The 20816-nt window shown below is 37.1% G+C and overlaps 1 protein-coding gene across 2 annotated transcripts; it reads right to left on the bottom strand.

The window, feature by feature from the left end:
• Positions 1 to 304: 304 nt before the first annotated feature.
• Positions 305 to 18767, bottom strand: LOC106088989 (uncharacterized). Of its 2 annotated transcripts, none has more exons than XM_059369126.1 (3): positions 18583 to 18767; positions 6370 to 7227; positions 305 to 525 (listed from the first exon to the last, which is right to left on the bottom strand). In XM_059369126.1, the coding sequence occupies exons 2-3, from the start codon at positions 7199 to 7201 to the stop codon at positions 338 to 340; spliced, it is 1020 nt and encodes a 339-aa protein (XP_059225109.1). In that variant the 5' UTR covers positions 7202 to 7227; positions 18583 to 18767; the 3' UTR covers positions 305 to 337. The 2 variants fall into 2 exon arrangements, with proteins under 2 accessions (XP_059225109.1, XP_013110173.1); XM_013254719.2 differs by lacking the exon at positions 18583 to 18767 and adding an exon at positions 12370 to 12612.
• Between the last annotated feature and the right edge of the window lie 2049 nt (positions 18768 to 20816).

The following is a 20816-nucleotide window of genomic DNA, read 5'->3' as shown; positions in this document are numbered from 1 at the left end:
CGAACACATTTCGGCAAATTTTTCTGTTTGTTTTTTTATATGGAGTTTCAACGCGAAACCGAATATATTGTAGTACCGGCCTTTAGTTGCAATTAGAAGTTTAGCAATCAAATTTATTTTACATAAGAAACGACTTGTGATTGTGATCTTCTTAAGCGTCGTGAAATGTAAATGTTCCCTAGATGAAAAAACAAGTTATAGCGAACTTGCTTGCGAAAACCGAATATAGTACCAACCTTTATGGATTAAAAAAAGCGTTTGATTTTTTTAGAACCTCTAAGGTACATATGTATTTATTTATTAGAATTTATTTGCTTCAAGACAATAATATTGCGGCCTATTTCCAGTCCAACAAGCCGCGATTATTTAACCAAGGTAAGATTTCCATCATTTGTTTTACGTACTTTGGATTGTTGTACATTGCAGAAACCATTTTCGATTTGTCATTGGTGTAATTTTCTAAATTTGCATCCTCAGATTTGTCTAAGATGGTAGCCGGTAAGACCTTAGATACAATCATATACGCTGAAAATATATAAGCAAATTTATAAAAAAAAGCCTTTGGTTATTCGCAAGGTGAGTATATATTCGTTGTTTTATATTTCAGTCCTATTCAGTGCAAGTCGGTTGTTCTGGATTGTATAAAAGTTGTACTGGTAAGTGTTCAATATCATGTGATATATAAGAAACAATTATAACAAGTAACCAATTCAAACTACCACATTTTTTATGTGAAATTTTTTATCGATTCAAAAGAAAAAAGTGTTTAGAAGTCCGTTCACGTTCGCTCGATATGACAATCCTTTGCTTTGACTATTTTGTATATGGTCTGAGTCGATCAAAAAACGAGTTGCAAGTTGTACGAATGTAATCTGCCTGTATTTTGGCTCATTTCCGTTCAAGTGGTTACCTCAGCGCATGCATACTGGCATATTTTTTAGCTCTACCTTGCTCTCTAAAATTGCCAGAACAAAAAAGTCCATCCAGCAACTATGTATGTGGACGAGATGAATTATTTGTTAATCAATTCTTATTTGTTAATCAATTCTTGTTTTTATTACGATGTTAAATATTATAGTAATATACCAGGATCCACAAATAAGGTGAGGTCATGCGAACAGCTGAGAACAATTTTTTTATTATTGTTTAGATTTTGCACTAAATATAAATGTCAAAGGCTTGATATCAAAGCTGTGATATTTTTCTAAAATCTTTAAAAGACGTTCTACTTGATTCGATATTCCACACATAAGCAAAAAAGCAGTGTTATAATGATGAAAATGCAAATATAAAACTCATTTGTAGAAGATAAGTTGTAAAACCAAGTTTATTTCTAAAACCGCTTCGACATTTCAATTTACGGCATTTGCCACTCAAGTAATTTCGTTGGGGGTAAATTTTTGTTGTTTTGCTAATGACCCTACCTCTTAATTGTACCATGATAATATGCAACGTTTATCGAGGTTAGTTTTAAAAGAGGGTGCGGGTATTAATCAGCCTCTAAGCCAGTAATCGGCTTATTGTGCGCTCTATATACAAAAAGGTAACCTCGAAAAGAAAATCTATATCAGGAATTCTGTGCTACTAACAAAATGCCTATTTTTCCACACCACGCCCTAAAGGCCAAAACAGGATGTTGGGCTTTGTCTTTGAGCGTTACGTTGAAAAATGTAACTAGGCAAACAATTCCCACAAAAGCAACATGCACAATATAATGATCTTCAAAGCTTTTCTATGTAAGTGAAATGTTGAGTAGCGTCTTGGTAGATTGAAAATTATTTTAAAATTCTTGTTCTGTATAATTTGCAGTTTTTGGCAGCTTTTGTATACCAAATTTGGCAACCATACGTCATAATTGGTCCGATACATGTTTTATATAACAAAAGTTTGTTTTTATTGCTAAGGGTTGGTATTCTATTCTGCTTTCGGAATAGCCGCTGAAATTTGTAATTGTTCCGCGAGCGGAATTTTACAGCAATCAAATGTTTTTATTTCCATACCAAAACACGTTTCTTTATCTGCACTTATTGTTTTCTCTATTCTATATATTTTTTCGCAAATAAATAATGAAAAACGAACCATTCAAACCAATTAAACAAACATAAATGCCATTCAAGAGTTGCCACTATAGTAGTTTTTTTGCCATTTTCCTCACTTTAAACAGAGTACTGTTTTTCCGCATATTTTACGCCAACATTTCGCCTACGTTTTTTTTTTATATGGAGTTTGACAGCATTCCGCTTGAAAAGCTGAACAGAATACTCATCATTACTCCACTCCATTCTATAGTTATTTATTTACTTATTTCATTTTATGCAATGCGAAGCCATTAGGCCTATAAACAATCACACTATTCATAAGATGTACTTTTTCTAACAAAAGTTAAAAAAATACTCAATTAAAAAAAAAACTTAAAAACTTAGAAAATGGAAAAAAATTTTATTTTTTATCAACTCTCACAACAAAATTTACAATTTTGGATGATAGCCCAAATTGCTGTGGTATATAAGTATATTTCTAGGCACTCGATCAAATTCTGAATGAACATCTTCAAAGAATGCATATACCCTCTCTCAACAACAAAAATCTACCCCCAACGAAACTACCTTGATTGGCAAATGCCGTTAATTGAAATGTCAATGTGGTTCTACAATAGAAATTAACTTTATTTTACAACTTATCTTCTACAAATGTTTTTCATATTTGTATTTACGTCATAAGAATACCGTTTTGTTGGTTATGTGTGGAATATCGGTTCAAATAGAACATGTTTTTAAGATTTTAGAAATATATCACAGTTGTTATATCAAGTCTTTGACATTTAGATGTACTGCAAAATCAAAACAAAAATAAAAAAATTGTACTCAGCTGCTCGCATGACTTCACCTTATTAGTGCATCCTGGTATACGATTTTCGCCACGGGCCTTATTTCCTGTGCTTTCGATTTAATGTAACCAATGAAATAAAAAGCTTTTTATTAATATGAAAAATTTCAATTATTTTTTTTTTAAACAGTAAAAACGTAAATTGAAAGAAAGGGCAAATTAAAAAAAAAATTGGTTCATTGAGTTTTGGATTTTTGAGCTTATCGTAAATCCATGTAGCAAAATTCTTAATCAATAACACAAATTCCTTTATAGGCCCGATATCTCATTTAAACATAGATTTTTTTTTGTGTAGGCAATATGGATTTCAAATGGAAGGTATTAGCGAGGAATTTACGAATATGCTAAAAACTGTCCAAAAAATTTGACTTGGGAAGGAGGCCTTGAAAAAAATTTCAGTTTGTAGATTACGAATAAGCAAGAAATTGTGATCAAATTGGTCCATAGGGCAGGTTAGGTTAAAGTGGCAGTCTGCCTTCAGACTCACTTAGGCGTTTTCGTCCATTGTGATACCACAGGAACAGAAGGAGGAAGATGCCTTCTAGTTCCTCCTGTTGAACCACACAGATCGCTTTAAAAAGTCCAACATCCGCTAAATTAGACAAGTTCTCAAACAAATAAGAACTTAAAGGGGAACCGCTTCTGACTGCCAGTGCGGGACACACACACAGAATGTGTTCTATTGTGTCTTCGTCTTCGATGTCCTCACAACTTCTGCAAAAGTCGTTGCTGGCAACCTTCAGTCTGTCACCATGTTTTCCGATTAGACAGTGACCTGTCATGACAGACACAATGACTGAGTCGTTTATTCTAGCCAGCGTCAGCAATGCGGTAGACCTCTTCAAGTCTAGATTAGGCCTAGATTTAAGAATGTTCACAATCTCTGTGGCCCGGCCCAGAACAGATAAATTTTGAAATGTTCAGCCATCTCGTTTTTAGACTGTCGAGGGCGGTTTTTGAATTCAGAAATATGTTCTCCAAGGATGTAATGGCTGTCTGAGAAGATATTTATGCCAGTTGTCGTTATGACATTATATCTTGGCCATTCCAAGGATTTGTAGATCAATTTCCTATCCAGCAAAGCCCCCATGTATTTTGTGCTTTCAGTAAATTGAACATTCTCTCCACACAAGGAGACAGGTGCCTGCTGAAAAGAACTACTTCTGTCTTCCACGGGTTTACGCCTACGCCACTTTTGGTAGCCCACTTTGTTGTGGCACGTTGAGCTTCCTGAAGTGTATCTCTACGAGTGCTGGGAAACTTTCCCCTAACCAAGCAATAGCCACGTCATCAGCATATGCGACCACTTTTACACCTTTTTCTTTCAGGGACAATCATATATTGTTCATGGTTATGTTCCAAAGTAGAGGAGACCCATCTTTTTAGATCTACAGATCCCAAGCCTGCTGTAATGAATCTTTCAGAAAGTAAGTTATTAATAAACTTTCTTGCGGTAGAGTTAATGCCTAGAAACTCCAGTTCCTTCATGAGTGACGTCATTGAAGGCACCTTCACCTTCACCACTGTTACGTTAGCCTCATCTTCTGAGTCCGTCAGGAGTTCATCCTCACAAGATTCATTTGATCTTGTCATGATGAGTATTCTTACGCATCCAGGGTCAGTTGAGAAAGCAGTGGTACCACTCTTCCTCGGGACACCGACACTTGCGATGTTGACGATTCCTCCTTAGATGATTCACTAGCTGCTGCTGTCGAAGTACCTTTGAGTTCTGTCCTTCCCCGCTGGGGCGCCGCACCCGCTTGAGCCCAATCCAGGCGAGACAGACGGAGTTTAGTACGAATACTGCATGTCTACGGTCGCCATCAGCCTCATCCAATCTTCCAGTCGGTAATTGAAAGATTGGGATTACAGTCCCTTAGTCTTCCAAGTATGGATTCAGCATCTGAGGGAATCCTTCGAAAAGAAATCTTCCTTCTTGACTAAATCCAGTTTTTCGACTGGGCAGATCTCGCCAATCTTCACAGACTGGAGGAGGGCCAGGTAATTCCGCAAGGACATCGGAGTATACAGATGATAGCCAATTGAATATCCCATCCCAATAGTTCCAAGGTATGTAGGGTTGGCCTTGTCCTTAAGACTCGGATCGGGTGTATTCGCCTAAAGCACCCACTGACAAGTCATTTGTCGGTTAGGGGACCCTGACGTAACCGCTAAACCAGTCGAGGTCTCTGTAGCGGACAACATTATACGGCCTGATACCACCACCGCAGCTGTTGGGTCTTTGGAGTTCATTCTAAGCCTTATCCGGGCTCTTGATCTGCCGCTCCGCTAGAAACAGACGCCGATCATTAGCCACCTAATGGATAACACTGTCGTAGTTTTTCTTGAGTGACTCAAAAATTTCTCCGAAAAGAACTACCTATTACGACATACAGAAAATTCTCGCGGAGCTTAATAAAAATATGTCCGCTCCACTCAAAGGGTCAAACTACAAACAAACGAGTAAAAATGACAATCTGATTGTAATCCCTTTCGATTTTAAGGTAAATATGAAAAAAATTAAGATAAAAGTATTTTTTTTATAATATATTGCGATATTTTTTAATTATTTCGAATTTTTTGGGTAAATATATCATTTGTCGAGAAAATTGTAGAAAAGGAGTCCAGGGTCCAAGCGAATTTTTTTTTTAGGAAATGTGCCATTTTTTCGAGAAAATTTTAGAAAAAGAGTCCAGGGTCCTTTTCCCCAAAAACGGACATCAGATTCATGTTCCTCAGGCTAAAACACATACCACATTTCAGCAAAATCGGAGGTGCGCCCAATAATATATATTATTGCATGGTGTAACAATTAAAAGTGGTCTCGTACAACAACCACAAATCATATGGTGCAATCCTCCATCTTGTCATCAAGCTGATCGTAGTTTTGCTTACACACGCAAACAAATTTGTGTGCGTGTGTGTATAAGTGTGCGTATATAAGTGAATAAAGGTAACAACAAAGAGAATGCAAACAAAAATCTGTCATCTTAATAACGTCAAACCTGGCCGGCTGTTAGCAGCTGTTCGCGTGAGACAACCTTTTTAAATGCGCCTTGGCATTATTGTTGAAATCAGCCAGGCATGTGTATTAACACATTGCTTAGATGAATATTGCAATAGAAATTATTTCGAGTTACGAATTTTGGTAATCAGGGCTGTACTTGTTATGAATAAAGTCTTGCCGTTAGGCAAGTGACCCAACCTTTTATTAGTATACCGCAAATAGCGCTATGAGACGACAACCTCGTTGGTCACTTGCCTCAAATCGTTTAAAATTATTCATATTTTTTTTTCTTTTTTTGGGTTAATTAATTTTACGTTCCGTCACTCCAAAAACCTACAAGGCCACATCAATGGATTTTCGATAAGAATGTTTGATATTGCTATAAACAAAAAACCTAGTAAACCCTATAAACCTTTCCAGATAGGGATGGCGTAAATGCATGACTTTATGGCGAAACCTTATCTTTCTTCACTTACCTGCCAATCCATTTTTATACAATGATCCATGAATGCTTGTTAATTTCGGCAGTGGGCGCGTATATTGCAACAATATCAGATTTTGGACTAGATTCTCATAGTAATAACGTACGAAGTATTCAAACTTGGGTATTTTAATATCGGCTGCACACGACGACAGTATAAAATAATACAAATCATTTGCTGGGGATCCATACTTTGCCAAGGCAAAATCAACGAAGAAGACTTCTTTGATTTTTCCGAAGGCATCATATTGGAACATAATATTATTGGACCAACAGTCACCATGATTCAACACATTGAATTCTCCGACGTTGACACGCTGATCCTCTAACAGACGTTTAACCAGATATTCATCACTGTTGGCTAATTTCTCATAGATGCTGCTACAATTCGGCCATTTCTTTAATTGCGACAAGAAAGCCGTTGATTTGTTGAATTCTCTCAAGATGTCCACATTTTTTTCGCTAAATACACCTATGGTGAAGTCTTCACTGAAACAACCGTATTTTTCCACATAACACGCTGAAGCGGCATGGTACTCAGACATTTTCTTCAAAACGGCTAGCATGTGATTCATGTCAAGCCCTTCGATCCGATTTGTGTTTTTATAGTTTTTAATCGATAAATCATCCATTAGAATGTATTCTTTGTTCAGATCCACATCAAATTTAAACGCTTTAGGTGCAAATTGTGTGCATTTTCCAACATCTCGATAAAATTGCTCAAATCTTGGTATAATCCTATGATACAATTCTTCTTCCTTGGGAAAGATTCGGAACATGTCCAGGATTTGAGCTACCGTTTCATTGGCTTGGTGAGTTTTTAACATAAATGACGCACGTTTAAAACTGCCATCTGGAACAAAAGATAGGATTGGGGAAACATTAAATTGGGGGTTTAAAGGCAAGATAGCGTAATATCAAAGTATTGCAAAGCATTGTTTTTGCTAATGAAATAAAAATCTCTTAATTCGTTAAATTTAGCTTTTTCTATTATTTTATTATTTTTCTATGAATTATTTATATTTAAATTGAATTCTATTCTTTTTGATTATACAATTTTATTTGCATTGGATTCATGAATCTTAAATTTGATCTTGATTTTGCCAACCCTGGTTTACATTGTAATTCAACATTCAGATTTCAACTGAACTTAGGTTAGGTTGAAAAGAGGATACGGATATTAATCCACCCCATGCCACTATGGACATACACCTAAGCCAGTAATACTAAATAGTAACATCGAAAAAAAAAAATCTAAATTAGGAATTCCATGATACTTACAAAATTCGTAATTGTTTTCCATACCACGCCCCTAAGTTGGTTCATGTTGTGTACCCACCTAAGGATCGGTGTCTGTTGGCCGCGAAAGCCGGGCAATAATATAGGAAATGCTCCAATGTCTCATCATCTCCCCACATGCCCTACATAAGCTATCACTTGCCGCACCGATTTTGCATAAGTGAGTTCGCAGTGCTTAGTTTCCTAATATGACACCGAAAGCTATATTGACCTACTTCTTAATTCCTTTCAGTTAAGCCTCGTCCTCTCACGATCCGGATCTCCCAATAGGATTTTCGTCGTCCTACCAACCGTTTCGCTCACACCCTTAACTCGGACTGCGTCATCCCGAAAGACTTCGGGTTAACCAATTTCGTTGACGGCAGTCCTCAGGCCTTTGCTGCCAAATCGTTTGCTTTTTCATTGCCCAGAACTCCGCTATGGCCCGGCATCCAAACGATGCGGATCGTGCCATCCTCAAAGAAGGCGTTAAAATTCTTCTTACACTCCAAAATTGTTCGTGACCTTATCGTCCTGGTTATTAGTTTACTGTCCACAAAGATTTTAGCACCCGAAGTCCTCGCGTGAAAACCACACCATCTCACGCATTCCGTAATTGCACGGACCGTATTATGGCCAGGCAATCTTCAACAGATCTCAGTCCCTGGGTTCTCAAGCCCACTCTGTGCCTCTGGCAGCAGTGCCGCCCACTCCAACTCAAGTGTCATCTCAGGTATTCGATTGGAAACCTCTTCCCTTCCTTCCAGGTTTACTATCATCGCTTCGATTATACCTCGATGGTATGACTTACTTCTATCCTCTATCCATTCTCCCATCGCCTTTAGTCTCATAGCTGCAATGACTGCCTCACCCTGAACCTGTATGTCAATGGGTCGGATATCTAGAATAGTCTCCAGTGCCCTAGTGGGCGTGGTCCTCATCGTGGTGCGTTAAATTTGACCACCTTTGTCTTCCTTGTGTACAAACAAAATTTGGTCTTTTCTGGGTTAACATTGAGACCCCTAGGTCTGCATAACTGGTTCGAATCCTTACCTCGAAGTATTGTAACATCGTCTGCTATACAGACGGGTTCAAATCACTCCCCAGTTAACATTCGTACTTGGTCATTTATGGTAATCACTTAAATGACGATAAAATACCCACCTGCGTGCCCTGTGCCACTTTCTCCTTAGCATATGGTTTATCCAGTTTCTTAGGGGTTAGATCAACTCAAGGTTTCCTTCACCATAAATTCTGTAATAACAAGCCTTCGATCAATCTCATTATTCCAATATTACGGTGTCTCCGTGAGTCCCGTCGTATCATGTGGAAAGTGCGTTTTTATCAAAAGCCTCAACATGTCCTCCATTGTCTCTGCTCTCACTCTCATGTCGTCTACTAACGTTTCAGTTTGATTGTCCTGCCACTGCACCGCCTGATGGCTCAATATGACCAAAAGGAGAATTCCTTCCTCCTTGTGAAAGACCTCCGATTACTTCACGGCCAACTCTTTGTTTTGCTTGTTCGAGACTTTCATCATGCGTTCCGTCGCAAATTCGCCGCCCTCACCCTTGATGAAGATCATTGCCTTTGTGAGCTGGGGAATGTCCATCGGTCTTACAAGGGCGAGCTTTGCGCCCCAGGGAGTGTAGATACTTCCAACGAGCTTTTTGACGGTATCAATACATTCCGATGTCCCCTCTATACTTGCAGCTCATAATCCGTATGAGTTGACCCCCTTCTGAGTTCAACACATGATCGAAAACCCGTTCGTTTACCAGATGCTTCACTTGGGACCGATGATCTAGTGGAATCCCACCGGATGCACTGCCGATAACAAAGACTGCATAAATCATCTCATATCTGTGGTGCTTTCTTGCCACTCTGGCGTAAGAGGGCGGCTTTTTACCTTTTTCGAAGCTTCCTTCGTTCCTGTTCCGACTTTGTCTCCCTCCGCTGGACACTGTCTGGAGTCTCCATTGCGGAAGGGCTGGCTTGGTTTTCCCCGAGTACTTGAAAGCGTGGAGCCCTCTTTCTTCTTCAGGGTATTAGCAGTGCTGTGCTTTTCGGGAGATCTGATTCTCTTTCCAGCTTCTGAAGAAGGGCTTGGAATGTCAGGTCTATCCCTTCCAGCACCTGCAGTTTAGCTGCCGCTGCACACTTATCCGTCTCCTTCGTCGTGCCCCGGATCACTTCCTCGGTCTGCTTGTGAGCTTAGCAAAGCCATCGCTCACTTCTGCCCGCATCCTGCTGTCCTCATCTTCCGATTCAGCTGCGATGACTGTTTTATTGACACTGTCGCTGTTTAAATCTTTATCGGAAACACCACCTTAACATAAATGCTGGGGACGAGCTGCGCATCCCTCTGGTTTATCCGCCTCTTCCTCATTCGTCTGACGACTGGTTATGCGCTTGAAGCATTACCCTCGACTACAGGTGCCAATGCACCCACACCTACTGGAGGGGCGGACAACATGCTAAGGTCTGATGGCACCACCGCAGCTGTTGGGTCCTACTCCAAAAGGCCTTACATTTTTTTTTCCTAATAGGTTGTACCTATACCAAGATACGGGTATTTCTCTTTGAGAAGCGAAATGAAAACACGTCTGCTCCACTCGAAGGGTACTATTTGAGTTTGTAAGCATCGGAAATTATTTTTAGTGTTCTTTATAACCAAAGAAGTATGGCAGATTGGTCAATCGAATGTATAGTTTTCTGTCACCAGGTGTCTGCTATCGAAATTTTCGGTAAAGCTGCGTATTGGGCTTTACCATTTTTTTCATAACGCGTTTTGAAACACAGCACTAGGCTTTATGCATATTTACCGCCTGTCCCAAGTTCTTGTCACTGAAAATGAGCGATTTTCGTTCGCTCTTATGTCGAAATCAGCTGATTTCATAAAGGAACAAGTAAAAGCGTGCTAAGTTCAGCCGGGCCGAATCTTTTATACCCTCCATCATGTATCGCATTTGTTGAGTTCTTTTCTCGGCATCTCTTCTTAGGCAAAAGAGAATAAAAGAAAATATTTGCTCTGCTATTAGAGCGATATCAAGATATGGTCCGGTTCGGACCAAGTAAATTATATGTTGTAGACCTGTGTAAAATGTCAGCCAATTCGAATAAGAATTGTGCCCTTTGGGGGTTCAAGAAGTATTAGGGTTCAAGAAGTAAGCTGTATTAGGCTATGGACCCATTCAGTACATAAAAAACACGTATGTTGATGGCCATGAAAGGATCCGTCGTACAAAATTTCAGGCAAATCGGATAATAATTGCGACCTCTAGAGGTTCAAGAAGTCGAGATCCCAGATCGGTTTATATGGCAGCTAAATCAGGTTATGAACCGATTTTAACCCTATTTGACACAGTTATTGAAAGTCAAGATAAATTACGTCATGCAAAATTTCATTCAAATCGGATAAAAATTGCGCCCTCAAGTGGCTCAAGGAGTCAAGATTCAATATCGGTTTATATGGTAGCTATATGAGGTTATTGAACGATTAGAACCTAACATAGCGCAGTTGTTGGATATCATAACAGAATACTTCGTGCAAAATTTCATTCAAATCGGATAAGAATTGTGCCCTCTAGAAGCTCAAGAAGTCAAGACCCAATCTTCGGTTTATATGGCAGCTATATCAGGTTATCATCCGATTTGAACCATACTTGGTACAGTTGTTGGATATCATGACAAAACACGTCGTGCAAAATTTCATTCCAATCGAATATGGGGTTTAATGCGGTCTCAGACGCATATTCGAGTAGTTACTAACAGAATGACGAAATTAGTATACCCCCATCCCATGATGAAGGGTATAAAAACAGTTGTTTGGGTGAGTTGAGTCACTCATTTGAGTGACACAGAATTAGTAGAACAGGCAGTTAATTTTCATCTTAAGACCAAAATTACAGGTCGCCTATTCCCCACACACAACAGATTGTGTCATTTTCAATCGGCATATTTTGTCTTACTCAACGGTCTTTTTGATGTCGGCAAGTGACGTTACCTTTTTTCGATGCACTTAGAATCCACTATTGCTGAGGAAAAGGTTTATGTATCTAATCTATGGTCTTTGCTTTTCCTTTTAAAATGTATTTAAAAACAGCTGATCTAGCATGTGATTAAACGAACGAGATAAAAACAAAAAAACTTGACGAATCTGATAACCGAACGAAAAGGAACACACTGATTATTTTGAACTTATCGCTATATACCCATTAATTGGGTGCAACATCAGACAGACGCTTTCAACACGGAATATACTGGCAAACAATCGATGAAGTGTGAAAAACACCCTAAGCTCCAGAGAAAACAGAAATGCTTCGTCTAGAGCGTTCTATTGGATAAGCTATGTACTATATTTTTACAATAACATTTATTACAATACATAGTACTACTGACTGAAAATGGACTATGTGATGAATTAAAATTTGTTTTTATCTATTGCAGCATTTGTTGTATTTGAAACCAAACACTGAGTTCGAAATTACGACCGAAAAACTGTAAAAAGGCATTAAAAAAATTATGAGCACCGAGATCATAGCTTGTATTCAATAGCTTCGAGATATATTTGAAATTAATTACATAGTTTTAGATTGGAGATTTTAGTTATTTATTGTCTTTACATTCTTCATTGTTTGTCTTAATTGTCTTCAGTTTGGCTTTATTGTCTTCACTTTAAAAATATTTCAAATAAAGTTATACATTTGGAACTCACTTTTCAATTCTACTTCTGCGTTTATGCGCATCAAAAGCGAAGAATAATTCTCTCCTTCCTTTGAAGCGTTCTCAATTCTAACGCTTACCAATTTATTAAAGTCATCGCCTATGGCCTCTAGCGTCGCCTTTTCCAAACTAATTTGTTCAAGCCAAGCGGGCAAATTCGAACCTAAGGTAATACTATGTTTTGGTGGTGGCGCCATGTCCCTCCTGCTAATGCAAAACACTTGTTATTGGATTAAAAGCTGATGTTCCACTGCAGTGTAGTGAAATTAATAATACATCATAGGCTGCAAAACAAACCAAAAGTTTGGTCTTTGCGAGTACAACTGTCTTGATGTCTAATCTTATCATATATGATTATTAATTGTTTTGTTTTTGCAAATACAAACAATTTGGCCATTTGCTTCGATTGTTTTACCAATAGTTCGACTGTTGGTCTCGATCGATGCCTTATATGGGTGTGTTGCTGTGTTTGTATTTACACTGACAGAAAAAAGACGTTGCAAATTCATGCACCAAAGGTGACAACATATACACCCGTTGTTGAAAGTATTGTCAACATGTGGAGTTGATTATGTTAACGCGCGTTGTTGTTTCAGCCACCGATCGGTGTGAACATCATCCCTACAAAATGTGTACACAGAAATGAAAAATTGTACATTCAATTAAAAATTCGCTGAAATAGAATTTGAATGTGCAACACTGGTAAAGAAATGACGGTACTTTGTCAGTACCGGCTGCTATTATTTTATTCGCATTATTGGCAAATAGTTTTAATACCATTTGGTATCAATTTAATAGCAGACGAAGGCGGCTATTAAGAATTGACAGCGTCTCATTTCACAGAAAAAATATAGACCTTAATTTGGCCGAAGCAAGGCATTAATTGCTTTAATTATTTTTGACATTGAAATCCAAATTTTTGGTTTCATGGCAAGAGATTGGTAAAGAAGACATTCCTTGAACATATTTTTAGTTGTACGAATTAAATAGTTATTTAATAATACAAATTGTGAGTATCTATTTCTGCATTCCTTGAGCCCTCTTTCACACATATGTAATGCCATCTATCTATAGACAGACACATTGTGGCGTGGGTAGACAAAAAAATATCAAGAAAAATATTTATCCTCCCTCAATAAAATAAAATAATTTATTTAATAATAAATGTTAAGTAAAAACAAAATATTTTTAAAAGTGTCATCCTAAAAAGTGTAAAGCAGGAAAAATTAGGATGTGAACGAATGAAAAAGGTACATTCCAAACAAAACAAATTTGAGGACAGGGAAGAAGGCAGTCGAGGTATTTATAAATATTTTCATACCCTCCACCATAGGATGGGGGTATACTAATTTCGTCATTCTGTTTGTAACTCCTCGAAATATTCGTATATATATTCTTGATCGTCATGAAATTTTAAGTCGAACTAGCCATGTCCGTCCGTCTGTCCGTCCGTCCGTCTGTCTGTCGAAAGCACGCTAACTTTCAAAGGAGTAAAGCTAGCCGCTTGAAATTTTGCACGAATACTTCTTATTAATGTAGGTCGGTTGGGATTGTAAATGGGCTATATCGGTCAATAACCTCATAAAACTGTCATATAAACCTATCTGGGGTCTTGACTTCTTGAGCCACTAGAGGACGCAATTATTATCCGATTTGGCTGAAATTTTGCAAGAGGTGTTTTGTTATGACTTTCAACAACTGTGCTGAGAATAGTTCAAATCGGTATATAACCAGATATAGCAGCCATATAAACCGATCTGGGGTCTGACTTCTTCAGCATCTACAGGGAGCAATTCTCATCCGATTTGGCTGAAATATTACATGACGTGTTTTGTTATGACTTCCAACAACTGTTCAAATGTTTAAAATCGGTCCATAACCTGATATGGCTGCCATATAAACCGATATGGGGTCTTGACTTCTTGAGCCACTAGAGGGCGCAATTATTATCCGATTTAGATCAAGTTTTTCTTGAGGGTTTTTTTTTATAATTTTCAACAACTGTGTTAAGAATAGTTGAAATCGGTCCAAAACCTGATATAGCTGCCATATAAACCGATATGGGATCTTGACTTCTTGGGCCTCTAAAGGACGCAAGTATTATCCGATTTGGCTGAAATTTTGTACAACGGCTTCTCTCATGACCTTTAACATACGTGTCGAGATTTGGCTGAAATTTTACACAATGACTTCTACTATGGTCTCCAATATTCAGTTCAATTATGGTGTGAAATGAACAATAACTTGATATTGTTCCAATAACATAGCAATTCTTTTCTTTAATCCTTTGCTTGTTTTATTTTAATATGCTATTGTCCCTATAGAGACTATATTGGCTTGGAAAATGAAGATAACAAATGCAGTATTCCTTCATGTGGATCTAGATTTCGTGGTATTGTGCGCGGGATGCTTTTGGTTTGGTCTTTATTACGATTCACTTAATATGTATATAAATTATTTTGTTCATTATACTTTTTACAGACGGTTCCACGACAGTGAAGAGAGACTCATAAAGGAAAGGCAATTTTTTCTTCTTTCTTTTAAAAAATATAAATAAAAAAATAAATTTAATCCAATAAAATAAAATAGTTTTTAATAATGCAAAAAATATCAATTATTTCCTTTTATTAAATTGGTAAAAATGTTATTTGAGAGAAGGCACAACTTTGAAATAAATTGTTTTATTAGCTAATATTTACTTTAATTGGATTTTGGAGTTTATCTAAATCCAAACCACAAAATTGTTAATCAATAATGCAAATTCGTTTATAGGTCCGATTCCGGCGAAGTTTTTAATTCAATGAACAAACTTCTTAATTGAACCATGGTTTTTATTTTTTCTCTGTTGTATTCTTGCCATCGCGAAGAATGATAAGTTAAGGTTTGTGCTTAAAATATGGAAGCCATTATTTCTTTATTATAACACCGTTTTGTTGCTTACGTTTGGAATATCCGAGCAAATAGAACCTCATTTAAAGGTTTAAGATGAAAGATTAAAGATGAAGAGTAATTTTTGAGTAGCCCAGGGGGTAGTAATATTTCATTTGATTGACAGCACAGAAAATTTTGACGTTTCATTAATATTAATAAATTATTGCGAAATTCTACGGACTATATTCTTCGCCAGTACACAACCAAAAGCCAAACAACAAAAATAACAGGCATTGAAACAGAGTTGATTGGAGCCCATTTCGTGAACATTTTATTACATTTCCAATTAAATGAATTAAATGAATCGAAATTTTTACTGAGGCAGCGACATGTCGCTCCTATTTTACTCATAGAGCTACAGGATGCACTTATAAGGAGAGGTCATGCGAACTGCTGAGTAATTTTTTTTTATTTTGATTTTGCAATAAACCTAAATGTCAAAAGCTGTGATTGTATCTAAAATCTTTAAAAGATGTTTTATTTGACCCGGTATTCCACACATAAGCAACAAACCCGTGCTATAATAATAAAAATACAAATATCAAATACACTTGAAGGAGATAAATTGTAAAACTACGTTTATTTCTAAACCAACTTTGACATTTGAATTTACGGCATTTGCCAATCAATGTAGTTTCATTGGGGGTAGATCTTTGTTGTTGTGTTATTGACGCTACCTCCACCGATGGGAAAAATATCTACAGGCTACAGGAGCATGACCGCTTTTAGCATTGTTTTAGATCGTTGCGTTGAAAAATGCAACTCTGCAAATAAATCCTACGAAAGCTACGAGCAAAAGTTAAACAATTTTTAACTTTCACGCCTAAAAACACTTCTTCACGTATGGCGACACAGAATGAGGCTCGATTCCTGTCGTTAAAGTTAACAATTCTTTAACTTTTGTGGGATTTGTTTTCAGAGTTGCATTTTTCAACGCAAAGCGCTAAAACAAAGCTCATTTCCCATACAATGTTTTGGACCTACCAGGCCTTATTTTCATCTCATTAAATTGGATAGTTATCATTTGGCACAGCCTCTAATAATCCGATTGTTTTTCATCTGCTTAAAGTCGACTTCGACTCGAAAATTCGATAAACGATTTCTCCAATTTCACTTTCATTGTGAATTGCTATTCCTCTTTTATTCTTACTTTCGTAACACACACCAACGTATGTATGTAGCCTTGCTGGGCTATCTGCCACCAAATTCCGATTCATTTCATTTTGAAAATTTGGAGTATGACCAGGTAAGATTGATCGTTTCTCGTCGCCTGTGATAAAGTGAAGATTGAACCGTTTATACTGAGAAAATATGTTATTAATTTCGCTACCCGGTATTTGCATTATTTTGTGCATTATCCAATTTTAATTTTGCCGCGAATCTGAAATTTGTTTTTTGAGGTTATGTGCGGGTTTCTTTGTGCAAATTGTCAAATTGCGGACCTTTTAAAATTGGGATGACAAATCACATATGTACATGCAAAATTATTTAAAGACCGTGGTTTGTTGCAAATATGTTGGTTTTATTCGAAAGCATATTGCACAATCCCCGGCCTGTAAATGAGATTGCCATATTGCAACTACATATATAAACGCAAAGTAAAGAAAACGACAACAAAATACCGTTTGAAAATTTACAGTTTTAACGGAAAGGTTTTGTCAACAAAGAGAAAATAGCATATTCTAGAGGTAAGCCAACAACAACACGAGTATATGGTACTATTTCTTGCACATGGTGCTGTAAAAACTTTTGAAAAAATATCTCAACAGTGATGAAAATGCATTTTCGCGGTATTTGAAAGTGCACAATATTCGATTTCCCGCGCACCTAAGGTCTTTTTTTTAGTTGAGTGATTTCTTTGTGTAAAATGGTGAATCTAGATGAACAGAGACAAAGCGCATTCATGCAGAATTATTTGAAGACCGTGGTTTGTTGCAAATATGTTTATTTTATTCAAAAGCATATTGCACAATCCCCGGCCTGTAAGTAAGATTGCGACCAGCAGCCATCCATCCATCCATCGTTCATTGTGGAATAGTTTTGTTTGTAATTGATGTGCGATGTTGTTCGTTCCCAAACATCTGCTCGTTTTGATTTCTTAAAGATTTGTATGAATTATTCTATTGTCTTTCCAGGTTGATCCAGTTATTCTTGTTTTTTTTTTGTAGCGTTTCCTTTTTTCGTGTGTGTTGCATCCCCTTAACTTCCTCACAATACATTTACATAAATTGGGGTTGAATTTACCTGAAGCAAGTCTCCGTCTTCTTTGTAAAGATTAAAGAAAGCATCATACAATCGATCTTCTTTTTCTTCCAGGTTTAAGAGTTGCCATCATTGTTGTTTTTCATCGTTTAACAATATTCAATTTAATAACAAAAGAAGATAATTCAGTTTAGGAACATGTTTTAGAAAATGCACACATAATGAGTAATCTCCACCGGTTAAAGACGCTATAAAACTGGGACATTCCCTCATTATTTACAATGCCATTTAAATACCAAACTACATGTTTGAATGTCGATGTGAAGCTTGCAATTCGTACCGTCTTTTTATATATATCATAATGTATAATCGCAGCATAACTTTTGCCACTTGTTAAACAATAAGTCTTGATTTCCCAGTATTGTTTTCTAATTTTATTTCTTGATACCCATATGTTGTTTTTAAGGGTTATCCATTATGACGAATGCCGTTTACCCTTTAGAGAGCGACGAAATTGTATTATAAAAAAACAATAATTTTCAATTACATTTAACCCGTCAAAAAATGTCTTTATTGTGACAACCCTGAACTGCCTGTTGGTCTTATTGATCAAAACACACATTGCAATGAGCATTTCGGACTAGTATAAAAATTTGGCACACATGTAGTTCGACGTTGCAAATATGGGACTTTGTATCTCGTAAGAAAGCTTTTACTATTTTCTTCCACCGATAAACCTTGTTCTAGAGACTAAAGTTAAGTCCATGGTAGGCAGCTACATCCTATCGCAATGAGCCCCAACACTTGCTTAAATTTGTTTTTCACACAAACTTTTGACTCATTTTTTAAAAATCGAAATTTTTTGGAAGGTACAAAACCTCCCCACCGGAGCCCTTTTTACGTGACCCGCAGCAAAATTCCCGATACTTTTCGAACAAACGCCACATTCAGCGTTGCCGTTTTGGGCTTTACTAAATTGGGTAGGATTTACTTCCATTTTTGAGGGTTTGGTCAGTGGACGGACCATTTTGTTTTTGGTAGAATTTAATCGAAATTGTATTTGTATACGCACCACCATGGAATAAGGGGGAATATTCATTTAGTGATTCCGTTCGCAACACATCGTAATATCCATTCCCGATCCTACAAAATATAGGTACAGCGGTCAAAAAAAGTATTCATCATTCAATGTTTTTTTTTTAATAAGTCTACAAAAGACAATTGGAATAAAAACATATTAAACTAATGATGCAGTAGTGCTTGTGTGATATATATGTATGTACACAATTTCATTGTTTTTAAAGAAAAAAATAGTATTTATTGGAACAAAAAGGGCCATTTTACAGCTGAACACAAAAAATTAAACAAAAAAAGTATTCATCATTGCAAAAAAACAAAAAAATAAATAACATAATTTAAAAAAATTAATACTTTGTTATTCGACCACCGCGTCTTATAACTTCTTTTAAACGGTTTGACATCGATTGGACTAATTTAGCGGTTATATTTTGGTCTATATTAGACCATTCCTCCATTATCACCTGTTGCATTTGACTCTTGCTCGAAAAGTTGCGCGTTCTCAATTTGCGTTCGAGATGTTCCCAAAGATGTTCAATTGGGTTCAAGTCGGGACTTTGAGGAGGAGTTTTAATGACTTTGGGGCAGTTATACAGCATCCACATCTTGGTATTTAAAGCAGAATGTTTGGGGTCATAAAACTGCATTATTTGTTTACTTTAAATTTTCTTCAATTACCCAAAATAAGTGAATTTATTATCAATTTTGCTAATGATGAATACTTTTTTTGACCGCTGTAGGTATGTACCTATTCTGTATTCTTGATCGTCGTATTGTTCTAAGACCATGTCAGCTTGTCTATACGTCCGTCTGTTAGAATCACGCTACAGCCTTTAAAAATCGAGATATTGAGCTGAAATTTGGAACAAATTCATATTTTGACTGAACTGTATTTTACGGGGAAGTTCGCAAAAGAATCGAATGTTTTGCATATCACCTAATTTTGACCCCAGGAACCCGAATATTAAATCTTTTTTTGGGCTCGGGCCCGTGGACCCCCCTAGGGGCCAAAAAACAACCCTTGGGGGAAGTAGTCCAACCTAGGCAATATGGGTATAAAAGCCAAAATTTTTACCCGCGAAGGTCCTACGGGGTCTTGAGAATTTGGAACCCTCTTAAACCTAGGCAATACGGGTATAAAATTAAAAGTATAAACAAGTAGATTACGAATATGCAAAAAAATTAAGTTCTAGAAGGACTGTTGAACATCCCATTGTTGGAGGAGGAGGAAATTTTAAACCCCGCCGAAGGGCGGCAAAATTTTCCAACTTTGGTAGGCAAATTGAGTTTTATTTTAAATACTTTTGTCTATTTCCCACTGTTGGACATATGGAGGAGGAGAAAATTTCAAAACCGCACGAAGGCCGGCAAATTTTTCTAGCTTGGAAGAACAAATAGAGTTTTATTTAAAATAACAATGACAATTTCGTAAATTTTCCAAAAAGGAGTCAAAATTCTCAAGACACGGTAGGTCCTTCCTGAGTACAAATTTGGACATTTGATTGCATATTCGTAAACTACTAATCAATACCTTTCATTTGATTGATAGGTTGGACTACTTCCCCCAGGGGGGAGGGGTTTTGGCCCCTAGGGGCCCCAAAAACGGACTTAATATTCAGGTTCCTGGGGTCAAAATTAGGGGGTATGTAAAAAATTCGTTTTGCGAACTACCCCGTAAAATACAGTTATGCCCATATTTTTCCGCAGGTTAATTTCTTGAATGAAACGATGTGCTAACATTCAATTAAAAAACAGTGGATGATACTTCTGTCATATAAATGAGTGCAGTCCTTTTCAAGATTTTCTTAATGATATGGGGCCTCCTTTGTTATCCTGAGTCTGAACGGCGTGCCGTTAAACGACACCATTTGTTAGAGAAGATACATACAACATGCCTGAATATCTTACCTTACTCGCCAGCAATTATAAGCGGATAACCACCGCTGAAAAAATTTTTTTTGATGTTCACGCTATGGTTCGATTTCGCCGAAATTTAGAACATCCAGTTGTCTTAGGCCCTTAGATTTTCGGACCGAATTTGATCAATATTGTACTATAAGTTGTTGTTGTTGTTGTAGCCACATTTTCAAGTGGAGGTGGCGATCTTCGTCAAGCTCCTGTAAGCGAGCAAGCTCGTTCCGGTCCAAAAGTACCGATCGCCGCGGGAACAAGGTTGTTGTTGTTGTTGTAGCAGTTTATTGTGTACTATCTTTCGTCTGCTTGATTCTG

This window comes from Stomoxys calcitrans, chromosome 5 (assembly GCF_963082655.1).
Source record: "Stomoxys calcitrans chromosome 5, idStoCalc2.1, whole genome shotgun sequence".
Lineage (NCBI taxonomy): Eukaryota > Metazoa > Arthropoda > Insecta > Diptera > Muscidae > Stomoxys > Stomoxys calcitrans.
This window is presented reverse-complemented; position numbering and strand designations above follow the sequence as displayed.

Coding starts and splice junctions, on each gene's coding strand:
- LOC106088989 (XM_013254719.2), bottom strand. CDS start 12,574: ATGGCGCCACCACCAAAACATAGTATTACCTTAGGTTCGAATTTGCCC. Junction 7,228..12,369: donor CGCAGAAGTAGAATTGAAAA/GTGAGTTCCAAA, acceptor CTTTTGTTCCAG/ATGGCAGTTTTAAACGTGCG. Junction 526..6,369: donor GTATAAAAATGGATTGGCAG/GTAAGTGAAGAA, acceptor ATATATTTTCAG/CGTATATGATTGTATCTAAG.